General features: G+C 27.0%; 1 protein-coding gene across 1 annotated transcript in view; it reads left to right on the plus strand.

The window, feature by feature from the left end:
- LOC124023039 (non-muscle caldesmon-like) overlaps positions 1 to 17,297 on the plus strand; it is a 50,492-nt gene extending 33,195 nt beyond the window's left edge. Inside the window, exons 9-10 of the mRNA XM_046337631.1 lie at positions 16,400 to 16,483; positions 17,205 to 17,297. Coding sequence (XP_046193587.1) covers positions 16,400 to 16,483; positions 17,205 to 17,297 — 177 coding nt within the window. The remainder of the gene's footprint in view (positions 1 to 16,399; positions 16,484 to 17,204) is intronic.
- The last annotated feature ends 403 nt before the right edge of the window (positions 17,298 to 17,700 follow it).

Below are 17,700 nucleotides of genomic sequence, written 5' to 3' on the forward strand. Positions count from 1 at the left end.
TAACATATATGTGAATATATTACATGTCTTTATCATCAGTCATATCTAACATATATGTGAATATATTACACCCCTATGTCTTTATCATCAGTCATATCTAACATATATGTGAATAATATATTATCCAGTCATATCTAACATATATGTCTTTATCATCAGTCATATCTAACATATATGTGAATATATTACAGTCCCTATGTCTTTATCATCAGTCATATCTAACATATATGTGAATATATTACATGTCTTTATCATCAGTCATATCTAACATATATGTGAATATATTACATGTCTTTATCATCAGTCATATCTAACATATATGTGAATATATTACATGTCTTTATCATCAGTCATATCTAACATATATGTGAATATATTACCACCCCTATGTCTTTATCATCAGTCATATCTAACATATATGTGAATATATTACCACCCCTATGTCTTTATCATCAGTCATATCTAACATATATGTGAATATATTACATGTCTTTATCATCAGTCATATCTAACATATATGTGAATATATTACCACCCCTATGTCTTTATCATCAGTCATATCTAACATATATGTGAATATATTACTATGTCTTTATCATCAGTCATATCTAACATATATGTGAATATATTACACCCCTATGTCTTTATCATCAGTCATATCTAACATATATGTGAATATATTACCACCCCTATGTCTTTATCATCAGTCATATCTAACATATATGTGAATATATTACATGTCTTTATCATCAGTCATATCTAACATATATGTGAATATATTACATGTCTTTATCATCAGTCATATCTAACATATATGTGAATATATTACATGTCTTTATCATCAGTCATATCTAACATATATGTGAATATATTACATGTCTTTATCATCAGTCATATCTAACATATATGTGAATATATTACATGTCTTTATCATCAGTCATATCTAACATATATGTGAATATATTACATGTCTTTATCATCAGTCATATCTAACATATATGTGAATATATTACATGTCTTTATCATCAGTCATATCTAACATATATGTGAATATATTATGTCATCATCAGTCATATCTCTTTATCATCAGTCATATCTAACATATATGTGAATATATTACCACCCCTATGTCTTTATCATCAGTCATATCTAACATATATGTGAATATATTACATGTCTTTATCATCAGTCATATCTAACATATATGTGAATATATTACATGTCTTTATCATCAGTCATATCTAACATATATGTGAATATATTACATGTCTTTATCATCAGTCATATCTAACATATATGTGAATATATTATCAGTCATATCCCATATATGTACCACCCCTATGTCTTTATCATCAGTCATATCTAACATATATGTGAATATATTACCAGTCCCTATGTCTTTATCATCAGTCATATCTAACATATATGTGAATATATTACCACCCCTATGTCTTTATCATCAGTCATATCTAACATATATGTGAATATATTACATGTCTTTATCATCAGTCATATCTAACATATATGTGAATATATTACCACCCCTATGTCTTTATCATCAGTCATATCTAACATATATGTGAATATATTACCACCCCTATGTCTTTATCATCAGTCATATCTAACATATATGTGAATATATTACCACCCCTATGTCTTTATCATCAGTCATATCTAACATATATGTGAATATATTAATATCTTTATCATCAGTCATATCTAACATATATGAATCTTTACATGTCTTTATCATCAGTCATATCTAACATATATGTGAATATATTACATGTCTTTATCATCAGTCATATCTAACATATATGTGAATATATTACCACCCCTATGTCTTTATCATCAGTCATATCTAACATATATGTGAATATATTACATGTCACCCCTATGTCTTTATCATCAGTCATATCTAACATATATGTGAATATATTACCACCCCTATGTCTTTATCATCAGTCATATCTAACATATATGTGAATATATTACATGTCTTTATCATCAGTCATATCTAACATATATGTGAATATATTACATGTCTTTATCATCAGTCATATCTAACATATATGTGAATATATTACATGTCTTTATCATCAGTCATATCTAACATATATGTGAATATATTACATGTGTCTTTATCATCAGTCATATCTAACATATATGTGAATATATTACCACCCCTATGTCTTTATCATCAGTCATATCTAACATATATGTGAATATATTACCACCCCTATGTCTTTATCATCAGTCATATCTAACATATATGTGAATATATTACTATGTCTTTATCATCAGTCATATCCATATATGTGAATATATTATGTCTTTATCATCAGTCATATCTAACATATATGTGAATATATTACCACCCCTATGTCTTTATCATCAGTCATATCTAACATATATGTGAATATATTACATGTCTTTATCATCAGTCATATCTAACATATATGTGAATATATTACATGTCTTTATCATCAGTCATATCTAACATATATGTGAATATATTACATGTCTTTATCATCAGTCATATCTAACATATATGTGAATATATTACCACCCCTATGTCTTTATCATCAGTCATATCTAACATATATGTGAATATATTACCACCCCTATGTCTTTATCATCAGTCATATCTAACATATATGTGAATATATTACATGTCTTTATCATCAGTCATATCTAACATATATGTGAATATATTATGTCTTGTCTTTATCATCAGTCATATCTAACATATATGTGAATATATTACACCCCTATGTCTTTATCATCAGTCATATCTAACATATATGTGAATATATTACATGTCTTTATCATCAGTCATATCTAACATATATGTGAATATATTACCACCCCTATGTCTTTATCATCAGTCATATCTAACATATATGTGAATATATTACATGTCTTTATCATCAGTCATATCTAACATATATGTGAATATATTACATGTCTTTATCATCAGTCATATCTAACATATATGTGAATATATTACATGTCTTTATCATCAGTCATATCTAACATATATGTGAATATATTTATGTCTTTATCATCAGTCATATCTAACATATATGTGAATATATTACATGTCTTTATCATCAGTCATATCTAACATATATGTGAATATATTACATGTCTTTATCATCAGTCATATCTAACATATATGTGAATATATTACTATGTCTTTATCATCAGTCATATCTAACATATATGTGAATATATTACATGTCTTTATCATCAGTCATATCTAACATATATGTGAATATATTACTATGTCTTTATCATCAGTCATATCTAACATATATGTGAATATATTACTTTATCATCAGTCATATCTAACTATGTCTTTATCATCAGTCATATCTAACATATATGTGAATATATTACCACCCCTATGTCTTTATCATCAGTCATATCTAACATATATGTGAATATATTACATGTCTTTATCATCAGTCATATCTAACATATATGTGAATATATTACATGTCTTTATCCAGTCATATCCATATATGTGAATATATTATGTCTTTATCATCAGTCATATCTAACATATATGTGAATATATTCTTTATCATCAGTCATATCTAACATATATGTCTTTATCATCAGTCATATCTAACATATATGTGAATATATTACCACCCCTATGTCTTTATCATCAGTCATATCTAACATATATGTGAATATATTACCACCCCTATGTCTTTATCATCAGTCATATCTAACATATATGTGAATATATTACCACCCCTATGTCTTTATCATCAGTCATATCTAACATATATGTGAATATATTACATGTCTTTATCATCAGTCATATCTAACATATATGTGAATATATTACCACCCCTATGTCTTTATCATCAGTCATATCTAACATATATGTCTTTATCATCAGTCATATCTAACATATATGTGAATATATTACATGTCTTTATCATCAGTCATATCTAACATATATGTGAATATATGTCTTTATCATCAGTCATATCTAACATATATGTGAATATATTACATGTCTTTATCATCAGTCATATCTAACATATATGTGAATATATTACATGTCTTTATCATCAGTCATATCTAACATATATGTGAATATATTACCACCCCTATGTCTTTATCATCAGTCATATCTAACATATATGTGAATATATTACATGTCTTTATCATCAGTCATATCTAACATATATGTGAATATATTACCCCTATGTCTTTATCATCAGTCATATCTAACATATATGTGAATATATTTACTATGTCTTTATCATCAGTCATATCTAACATATATGTGAATATATTACATGTCTTTATCATCAGTCATATCTAACATATATGTGAATATATTACCACCCCTATGTCTTTATCATCAGTCATATCTAACATATATGTGAATATATTACATGTCTTTATCATCAGTCATATCAGTCTTTATATCTAACATATATGTGAATATATTACTATGTCTTTATCATCAGTCATATCTAACATATATGTGAATATATACCACTATGTCTTTATCATCAGTCATATCTAACATATATGTGAATATATTACATGTCTTTATCATCAGTCATATCTAACATATATGTGAATATATTACCACCCCTATGTCTTTATCATCAGTCATATCTAACATATATGTGAATATATTACATGTCTTTATCATCAGTCATATCTAACATATATGTGAATATATTACATGTCTATTCTTTATCATCAGTCATATCTAACATATATGTGAATATATTACCCCTATGTCTTTATCATCAGTCATATCTAACATATATGTGAATATATTACCCCATGTCTTTATCATCAGTCATATCTAACATATATGTGAATATATTACTATGTCTTTATCATCAGTCATATCTAACATATATGTGAATATATTACATCATCCATATATGTGAATATATTACCACCCCTATGTCTTTATCATCAGTCATATCTAACATATATGTGAATATATTACATGTCTTTATCATCAGTCCCTATGTCTTTATCATCAGTCATATCTAACATATATGTGAATATATTACATGTCTTTATCATCAGTCATATCTAACATATATGTGAATATATTACCACCCCTATGTCTTTATCATCAGTCATATCTAACATATATGTGAATATATTACCACCCCTATGTCTTTATCATCAGTCATATCTAACATATATGTGAATATATTACATGTCTTTATCATCAGTCATATCTAACATATATGTGAATATATTACATGTCTTTATCATCAGTCATATCTAACATATATGTGAATATATTACATGTCTTTATCATCAGTCATATCTAACATATATGTGAATATATTACCACCCCTATGTCTTTATCATCAGTCATATCTAACATATATGTGAATATTATTACCCCATGTCTTTATCATCAGTCATATCTAACATATATGTGAATATATTACATGTCTTTATCATCAGTCATATCTAACATATATGTGAATATATTACATGTCTTTATCATCAGTCATATCTAACATATATGTGAATATATTACATGTCTTTATCATCAGTCATATCTAACATATATGTGAATATATTACCACCCCTATGTCTTTATCATCAGTCATATCTAACATATATGTGAATATATTACACCCCTATGTCTTTATCATCAGTCATATCTAACATATATGTGAATATATTACCACCCCTATGTCTTTATCATCAGTCATATCTAACATATATGTGAATATATTACATGTCTTTATCATCAGTCATATCTAACATATATGTGAATATATTACATGTCTTTATCATCAGTCATATCTAACATATATGTGAATATATTACATGTCTTTATCATCAGTCATATCTAACATATATGTGAATATATTACCCCTATGTCTTTATCATCAGTCATATCTAACATATATGTGAATATATTATGTCTTTATTCAGTCATATCTAACATATATGTGAATATATTACCCATGTCTTTATCATCAGTCATATCTAACATATATGTGAATATATTACCACCCCTATGTCTTTATCATCAGTCATATCTAACATATATGTGAATATATTACAGTCACCCCTATGTCTTTATCATCAGTCATATCTAACATATATGTGAATATATTACATGTCTTTATCATCAGTCATATCTAACATATATGTGAATATATTACCACCCCTATGTCTTTATCATCAGTCATATCTAACATATATGTGAATATATTACATGTCTTTATCATCAGTCATATCTAACATATATGTGAATATATTACCACCCCTATGTCTTTATCATCAGTCATATCTAACATATATGTGAATATATTACCCCTATGTCTTTATCATCAGTCATATCTAACATATATGTGAATATATTACTATGTCTTTATCATCAGTCATATGTCTTTATCATCAGTCATATCTAACATATATGTGAATATATTACATGTCTTTATCATCAGTCATATCTAACATATATGTGAATATATTACATGTCTTTATCATCAGTCATATCTAACATATATGTGAATATATTACATGTCTTTATCATCAGTCATATCTAACATATATGTGAATATATGTCTTTATCATCAGTCATATCTAACATATATGTGAATATATTACATGTCTTTATCATCAGTCATATCTAACATATATGAATATATTACCACCCCTATGAATCATATTAACATATATGTGAATATATTACATGTCTTTATCATCCCCTATGTCTTTATCATCAGTCATATCTAACATATATGTGAATATATTACATGTCTTTATCATCAGTCATATCTAACATATATGTGAATATATTACATGTCTTTATCATCAGTCATATCTAACATATATGTGAATATATTACCACCCCTATGTCTTTATCATCAGTCATATCTAACATATATGTGAATATATTACCACCCCTATGTCTTTATCATCAGTCATATCTAACATATATGTGAATATATTACACCCCTATGTCTTTATCATCAGTCATATCTAACATATATGTGAATATATTACATGTCTTTATCATCAGTCATATCTAACATATATGTGAATATATTATGTCTTTATCATCAGTCATATCTAACATATGTCTTTATCATCAGTCATATCTAACATATATGTGAATATATTACTATGTCTTTATCATCAGTCATATGTCTTTATCATCTTTATCATCAGTAGTCATATCTAACATATATGTGAATATATTACCACCCCTATGTCTTTATCATCAGTCATATCTAACATATATGTGAATATATTATGTCTTTATCATCAGTCATATCTAACATATATGTGAATATATTACATGTCTTTATCATCAGTCATATCTAACATATATGTGAATATATTACATGTCTTTATCATCAGTCATATCTAACATATATGTGAATATATATGTCTTTATCATGAATATATATATTACATGTCTTTATCATCAGTCATATCTAACATATATGTGAATATATTACATGTCTTTATCATCAGTCATATCTAACATATATGTGAATATATTACATGTCTTTATCATCAGTCATATCTAACATATATGTGAATATATTACATGTCTTTATCATCAGTCATATCTAACATATATGTGAATATATTACATGTCTTTATCATCAGTCATATCTAACATATATGTGAATATATTATATGTCTTTATCATCAGTCATATCTAAATATATGTGAATATACCACCCCTATGTCTTTATCATCAGTCATATCTAACATATATGTGAATATATTACATGTCTTTATCATCAGTCATATCTAACATATATGTGAATATATTACCCCTATGTCTTTATCATCAGTCATATCTAACATATATGTGAATATATTACATGTCTTTATCATCAGTCATATCTAACATATATGTGAATATATTACATCAGTCCCTATGTCTTTATCATCAGTCATATCTAACATATATGTGAATATATTACTATGTCTTTATCATCAGTCATATCTAACATATATGTGAATATATTACCACCCCTATGTCTTTATCATCAGTCATATCTAACATATATGTGAATATATTACATGTCTTTATCATCAGTCATATCTAACATATATGTGAATATATTACATGTCTTTATCATCAGTCATATCTAACATATATGTGAATATTTATGTCTTTATCATCAGTCATATCTAACATATATGTGAATATATTACCCCTATGTCTTTATCATCAGTCATATCTAACATATATGTGAATATATTACATGTCTTTATCATCAGTCATATCTAACATATATGAATGAATATATTATCATCAGTCATATCTAACCCTATGTCTTTATCATCAGTCATATCTAACATATATGTGAATATATTACATGTCTTTATCATCAGTCATATCTAACATATATGTGAATATATTACCACCCCTATGTCTTTATCATCAGTCATATCTAACATATATGTGAATATATTACATGTCTTTATCATCAGTCATATCTAACATATATGTGAATATATTACATGTCTTTATCATCAGTCATATCTAACATATATGTGAATATATTACATGTCTTTATCATCAGTCATATCTAACATATATGTCTTTATCATCAGTCATATCTAACATATATGTGAATATATTACTATGTCTTTACCCCTATGTCTTTATCATCAGTCATATCTAACATATATGTGAATATATTACATGTCTTTATCATCAGTCATATCTAACATATATGTGAATATATTATCATCAGTCATATCTAACATATATGTCTTTATCTTTAGTCATATCTAACATATATGTGAATATATTACCACCCCTATGTCTTTATCATCAGTCATATCTAACATATATGTGAATATATTACCACCCCTATGTCTTTATCATCAGTCATATCTAACATATATGTGAATATATTACTATGTCTTTATCATCAGTCATATCTAACATATATGTGAATATATTATGTCTTTATCATCAGTCATATCTAACATATATGTGAATATATTACCCCTATGTCTTTATCATCAGTCATATCTAACATATATGTGAATATATTATGTCTTTATCATCAGTCATATCTAACATATATGTCTTTATCATCAGTCATATCTAACATATATGTGAATATATTACCACCCCTATGTCTTTATCATCAGTCATATCTAACATATATGTGAATATATTATCATCACATGTCTTTATCATCAGTCATATCTAACATATATGTGAATATATTACATGTCTTTATCATCAGTCATATCTAACATATATGTGAATATATTACATGTCTTTATCATCAGTCATATCTAACATATATGTGAATATATTATGTCTTTATCACATGTCTTTATCATCAGTCATATCTAACATATATGTGAATATATTACCCCTATGTCTTTATCATCAGTCATATCTAACATATATGTGAATATATTACCCCTATGTCTTTATCATCAGTCATATCTAACATATATGTGAATATATTACATGTCTTTATCATCAGTCATATCTAACATATATGTGAATATATTACCACCCCTATGTCTTTATCATCAGTCATATCTAACATATATGTGAATATATTACATGTCTTTATCATCAGTCATATCTAACATATATGTGAATATATTACACCCCTATGTCTTTATCATCAGTCATATCTAACATATATGTGAATATATTACACCCCTATGTCTTTATCATCAGTCATATCTAACATATATGTGAATATATTACATGTCTTTATCATCAGTCATATCTAACATATATGTGAATATATTACCACCCCTATGTCTTTATCATCAGTCATATCTAACATATATGTGAATATATTACCACCCCTATGTCTTTATCATCAGTCATATCTAACATATATATATGTGAATATATTATATGTCTTTATCATCAGTCATATCTAACATATATGTGAATATATTCTTTATCATCAGTCATATCTAACATATATGTGAATATATTGTCTTTATCATCAGTCATATCTAACATATATGTGAATATATTACATGTCTTTATCATCAGTCATATCTAACATATATGTGAATATATTACCCCTATGTCTTTATCATCAGTCATATCTAACATATATGTGAATATATTACATGTCTTTATCATCAGTCATATCTAACATATATGTGAATATATTATGTCTTTATCATCATATCTAACATATATGTGAATATATTACCACCCCTATGTCTTTATCATCAGTCATATCTAACATATATGTGAATATATTTATCATCAGTCATATCCTATGTCTTTATCATCAGTCATATCTAACATATATGTGAATATATTACATGTCTTTATCATCAGTCATATCTAACATATATGTGAATATATTACCACCCCTATGTCTTTATCATCAGTCATATCTAACATATATGTGAATATATTACATGTCTTTATCATCAGTCATATCTAACATATATGTGAATATATTACTATGTCTTTATCATCAGTCATATCTAACATATATGTGAATATATTACATGTCTTTATCATCAGTCATATCTAACATATATGTGAATATATTACATGTCTTTATCATCAGTCATATCTAACATATATGTCTTTATCATCAGTCATATCTAACATATATGTGAATATATTACCACCCCTATGTCTTTATCATCAGTCATATCTAACATATATGTGAATATATTACCCCTATGTCTTTATCATCAGTCATATCTAACATATATGTGAATATATTACATGTCTTTATCATCAGTCATATCTAACATATATGTGAATATATTACATGTCTTTATCATCAGTCATATCTAACATATATGTGAATATATTACATGTCTTTATCATCAGTCATATCTAACATATATGTGAATATATTACCACCCCTATGTCTTTATCATCAGTCATATCTAACATATATGTGAATATATTATGTCTTTATCATCAGTCATATCTAACATATATGTGAATATATTACTATGTCTTTATCATCAGTCATATCTAACATATATGTGAATATATTACATCATATCTATGTCTTTATCATCAGTCATATCTAACATATATGTGAATATATTACCCCTATGTCTTTATCATTAGTCATATCTAACATATATGTGAATATATTACATGTCTTTATCATCAGTCATATCTAACATATATGTGAATATATTACATGTCTTTATCATCAGTCATATCTAACATATATGTGAATATATTACCACCCCTATGTCTTTATCATCAGTCATATCTAACATATATGTGAATATATTACATGTCTTTATCATCAGTCATATCTAACATATATGTGAATATATTACATGTCTTTATCATCAGTCATATCTAACATATATGTGAATATATTACCCCATGTCTTTATCATCAGTCATATCTAACATATATGTGAATATATTACATGTCTTTATCATCAGTCATATCTAACATATATGTGAAATATATTACATGTCTTTATCATCAGTCATATCTAACATATATGTGAATATATTATCTAACATATATGTGAATATATTACCCCTATGTCTTTATCATCAGTCATATCTAACATATATGTGAATATATTACATGTCTTTATCATCAGTCATATCTAACATATATGTGAATATATTACCACCCCTATGTCTTTATCATCAGTCATATCTAACATATATGTGAATATATTACATGTCTTTATCATCAGTCATATCTAACATATATGTGAATATATTACATGTCTTTATCATCAGTCATATCTAACATATATGTGAATATATTATCATCAGTCATATCTAACATATATGTGAATATATTATGTCTTTATCATCAGTCATATCTAACATATATGTGAATATATTACATGTCTTTATCATCAGTCATATCTAACATATATGTGAATATATTACCCCTATGTCTTTATCATCAGTCATATCTAACATATATGTGAATATATTACCCCTATGTCTTTATCATCAGTCATATCTAACATATATGTGAATATATTACCCCTATGTCTTTATCATCAGTCATATCTAACATATATGTGAATATATTATGTCTTTATCAGTCATATCCTATGTCTTTATCATCAGTCATATCTAACATATATGTGAATATATTACATGTCTTTTTATCATATCTAACATATATGTGAATATATTACATGTCTTTATCATCAGTCATATCTAACATATATGTGAATATATTTACATATGTCTTTATCATCAGTCATATCTAACATATATGTGAATATATTACATGTCTTTATCATCAGTCATATCTAACATATATGTGAATATATTACCACCCCTATGTCTTTATCATCAGTCATATCTAACATATATGTGAATATATTACATGTCTTTATCATCAGTCATATCTAACATATATGTGAATATATTACATGTCTTTATCATCAGTCATATCTAACATATATGTGAATATATTACCCCATGTCTTTATCATCAGTCATATCTAACATATATGTGAATATATTACATGTCTTTATCATCAGTCATATCTAACATATATGTGAATATATTACATGTCTTTATCATCAGTCATATCTAACATATATGTGAATATATTACATGTCTTTATCATCAGTCATATCTAACATATATGTGAATATATTACACCCCTATGTCTTTATCATCAGTCATATCTAACATATATGTGAATATATTATCATCAGTCATATCTAACATATATGTGAATATATTATGTCTTTATCATCAGTCATATCTAACATATATGTGAATATATTACCACCCCTATGTCTTTATCATCAGTCATATCTAACATATATGTGAATATTTATGTCATCAGTCATATCTAACATATATGTGAATATATTACACCCCTATGTCTTTATCATCAGTCATATCTAACATATATGTGAATATATTACATGTCTTTATCATGTCTTTATCATCAGTCATATCTAACATATATGTGAATATATTACATGTCTTTATCATCAGTCATATCTAACATATATGTGAATATATTACATGTCTTTATCATCAGTCATATCTAACATATATGTGAATATATTATGTCTTTATCACAGTCATATCCTATGTCTTTATGTCTTTATCAGTCATATCTAACATATATGTGAATATATTACCACCCCTATGTCTTTATCATCAGTCATATCTAACATATATGTGAATATATTACATGTCTTTATCATCAGTCATATCTAACATATATGTGAATATATTACATGTCTTTATCATCAGTCATATCTAACATATATGTGAAATATATGTCTTTTCATCAGTCATATCTAACATATATGTGAATATATTACATGTCTTTATCATCAGTCATATCTAACATATATGTGAATATATTACATGTCTTTATCATCAGTCATATCTAACATATATGTGAATATATTACCACCCCTATGTCTTTATCATCAGTCATATCTAACATATATGTGAATATATTACATGTCTTTATCATCAGTCATATCTAACATATATGTGAATATATTACATGTCTTTATCATCAGTCATATCTAACATATATGTGAATATATGTGAATATTACATGTCTTTATCATCAGTCATATCTAACATATATGTGAATATATTACATGTCTTTATCATCAGTCATATCTAACATATATGTGAATATATTACATGTCTTTATCATCAGTCATATCTAACATATATGTGAATATATTACATGTCTTTATCATCAGTCATATCTAACATATATGTGAATATATTACCACCCCTATGTCTTTATCATCAGTCATATCTAACATATATGTGAATATATTATTACCCCTATGTCTTTATCATCAGTCATATCTAACATATATGTGAATATATTACATGTCTTTATCATCAGTCATATCTAACATATATGTGAATATATTACATGTCTTTATCATCAGTCATATCTAACATATATGTGAATATATTACATGTCTTTATCATCAGTCATATCTAACATATATGTGAATATATTACATGTCTTTATCATCAGTCATATCTAACATATATGTGAATATATTACCACCCCTATGTCTTTATCATCAGTCATATCTAACATATATGTGAATATATTACATGTCTTTATCATCAGTCATATCTAACATATATGTGAATATATTACATGTCTTTATCATCAGTCATATCTAACATATATGTGAATATATTACATGTCACCCCTATGTCTTTATCATCAGTCATATCTAACATATATGTGAATATATTACATGTCTTTATCATCAGTCATATCTAACATATATGTGAATATATTACATGTCTTTATCATCAGTCATATCTAACATATATGTGAATATATTACATGTCTTTATCATCAGTCATATCTAACATATATGTGAATATATTATCCCTATGTCTTTATCATCAGTCATATCTAACATATATGTGAATATATTATGTCCACCCCTATGTCTTTATCATCAGTCATATCTAACATATATGTGAATATATTACCCCTATGTCTTTATCATCAGTCATATCTAACATATATGTGAATATATTACATGTCTTTATCATCAGTCATATCTAACATATATGTGAATATATTACATGTCTTTATCATCAGTCATATCTAACATATATGTGAATATATGTCTTTTACATATATGTCTTTATCATCAGTCATATCTAACATATATGTGAATATATTACCACCCCTATGTCTTTATCATCAGTCATATCTAACATATATGTGAATATATTACATGTCTTTATCATCAGTCATATCTAACATATATGTGAATATATTACCACCCCTATGTCTTTATCATCAGTCATATCTAACATATATGTGAATATATTACATGTCTTTATCATCAGTCATATCTAACATATATGTGAATATATTACATGTCTTTATCATCAGTCATATCTAACATATATGTGAATATATTACATGTCTTTATCATCAGTCATATCTAACATATATGTGAATATATTACATCAGTCCCCTATGTCTTTATCATCAGTCATATCTAACATATATGTGAATATATTACCACCCCTATGTCTTTATCATCAGTCATATCTAACATATATGTGAATATATTACCCCTATGTCTTTATCATCAGTCATATCTAACATATATGAATATATTACTATGTCTTTATCATCAGTCATATCTAACATATATGTGAATATATTACATGTCTTTATCATCAGTCATATCTAACATATATGTGAATATATTACTATGTCTTTATCATCAGTCATATCTAACATATATGTGAATATATTACCACCCCTATGTCTTTATCATCAGTCATATCTAACATATATGTGAATATATTATGTCTTTATCATCAGTCATATCTAACATATATGTGAATATATTATGTCTTTATCATCAGTCATATCTAACATATATGTGATATATTATGTCTTTATCATCAGTCATATCTAACATATATGTGAATATATTACATGTCTTTATCATCAGTCATATCTAACATATATGTGAATATATTACATGTCTTTATCATCAGTCATATCTAACATATATGTGAATATATTACACCCCTATGTCTTTATCATCAGTCATATCTAACATATATGTGAATATATTACCACCCCTATGTCTTTATCATCAGTCATATCTAACATATATGTGAATATATTACCACCCCTATGTCTTTATCATCAGTCATATCTAACATATATGTGAATATATTACATGTCTTTATCATCAGTCATATCTAACATATATGTGAATATATTACATGTCTTTATCATCAGTCATATCTAACATATATGTGAATATATTACATGTCTTTATCATCAGTCATATCTAACATATATGTGAATATATTACCACCCCTATGTCTTTATCATCAGTCATATCTACCACCCCTATGTCTTTATCACAGTCATATCTATATGTGAATATATTACACCCCTATGTCTTTATCATCAGTCATATCTAACATATATGTGAATATATTACATGTCTTTATCATCAGTCATATCTAACATATATGTGAATATATTACATGTCTTTATCATCAGTCTCATATGTAGGTCTACTTTATCAATGTCAAGTCAGACACATATTGTCATATTGTATTTCCCAGGATGTGTCCTGTCTGGTGATTCTACTGTTTCTATGGAACGCTGCCCCCTGTTGGGGGGATGTTAGTATCGCAGTGTAATAATCAAACCCCACCTCTCTCTCCTGATTGGTACAGAAGCCTCTGTATCTACATTCACGACACAATATTATCTGCAGTAGCTTGAATAAGATTTATTTCCGCTATCTGTTCGTGTTCATATTTTTGTTGGTCTATATATTTGTGTTAATAACATCGTAAAGCACAAGAGAGACAGAAGGGTATTAACGTGTTGATGTGTGTATCTTCTCTAATGGTTCATGTGTGTTTGTTCTGCCAGGAGGTGAAGGCCGGTGATGTTCTGAGCAAGAAGAACCTCTGGGAGAATCTAGGAGACTCTTCCCCGTCTGGGGGAGCTCTGTTAGTAATGTATCATCATGTCTGTCCAGGATGTCTGGAGAGGAGGTCTGTTAGTAATGGAAAGGTAGTGTAGACTTAAATCCAATTAACAAATCCATTCATTCATTAAACTATATAATATAATAATAATAATAATAATAATAATAATAATAATAATATAATAATATATAATACCGTGCATTCGGAAAGTATTCCGAGCCGTTAGATGTTTCTAAATGTTGTTACGTTACAGCCTTATGATTTGCAAATGTATTAAAAAAAAAAAAAGAAATACCTTATTTACATAAGTATTCAGACCCTTTGCAATGAGACTCGAAATGAAGCTCATGTGCATCCTGTTTCCATTGATCATCCTTGAGATGTTTCTGCAACTTGATTGGTAAGTCCATGTCTGTGGTAAATTAAACCGATTGGACATGATTTGTAAAGGTACACACCTGTCTATATAAGGGGGCAATTGAATCCATTTTAGAAAAAGGCTGTAATGTATATACCAAAATTTTATAAATGAATACTTCCTGAATGCCCTGTATGAGGTCTGTTATTCAATTGGTGGATTATATTCAAAACAAACAGCTGTCAACACAAAGGTGTGTGTAACTTTTGAATATAATTGGTCCAGGAGAGAGAGAGTAATGTAATCATCATGTCTGCATTTGATATCATCATGTCTACAAATTATAGATATAATATTGTTTTCACTGCAATATGGAACTCTTTTCTAGGGAGCTTCCTCTGGTAAAAAGTACACATTTGTGATGATGACTCACGGCAAGTATGAGAAGGTTGCTGTCGGTGATGGTAATGATTACAACTGAGCACACAAACAGGAAACCAAGTAAGACTCACTTACATCCCATAGTTACTTTTGTTTGTCTTTGTGTCAAAATCCCATGGCATCTTTAGTAATGTATCATCATGTCTGTAGTCTGTTGTAATGTATTGTCTGTCAAAACAATCATCATGTCTGTCATCTGTTAGTAATGTATCATCATGTCTGTCCAGGAGAGAGGGAGAGGTCTGTTAGTAATGTATCATCATGTCTGTCCAGGAGAGAGAGAGGTCTGTTAGTAATGTATCATCATGTCTGTCCAGGAGGGAGAGGTCTGTTAGTAATGTATCATCAGAGGTCTGTTAGTTGCAATTCTATGGTATTTACTAGTAGTTCCTTAGCAGTCACGCCTTGGCATGCAACCAAGTGATTGGGATTCTCTTCTACTA

Source organism: Oncorhynchus gorbuscha, unplaced genomic scaffold (assembly GCF_021184085.1).
Source record: "Oncorhynchus gorbuscha isolate QuinsamMale2020 ecotype Even-year unplaced genomic scaffold, OgorEven_v1.0 Un_scaffold_1486, whole genome shotgun sequence".
Classification (NCBI taxonomy): domain Eukaryota; kingdom Metazoa; phylum Chordata; class Actinopteri; order Salmoniformes; family Salmonidae; genus Oncorhynchus; species Oncorhynchus gorbuscha.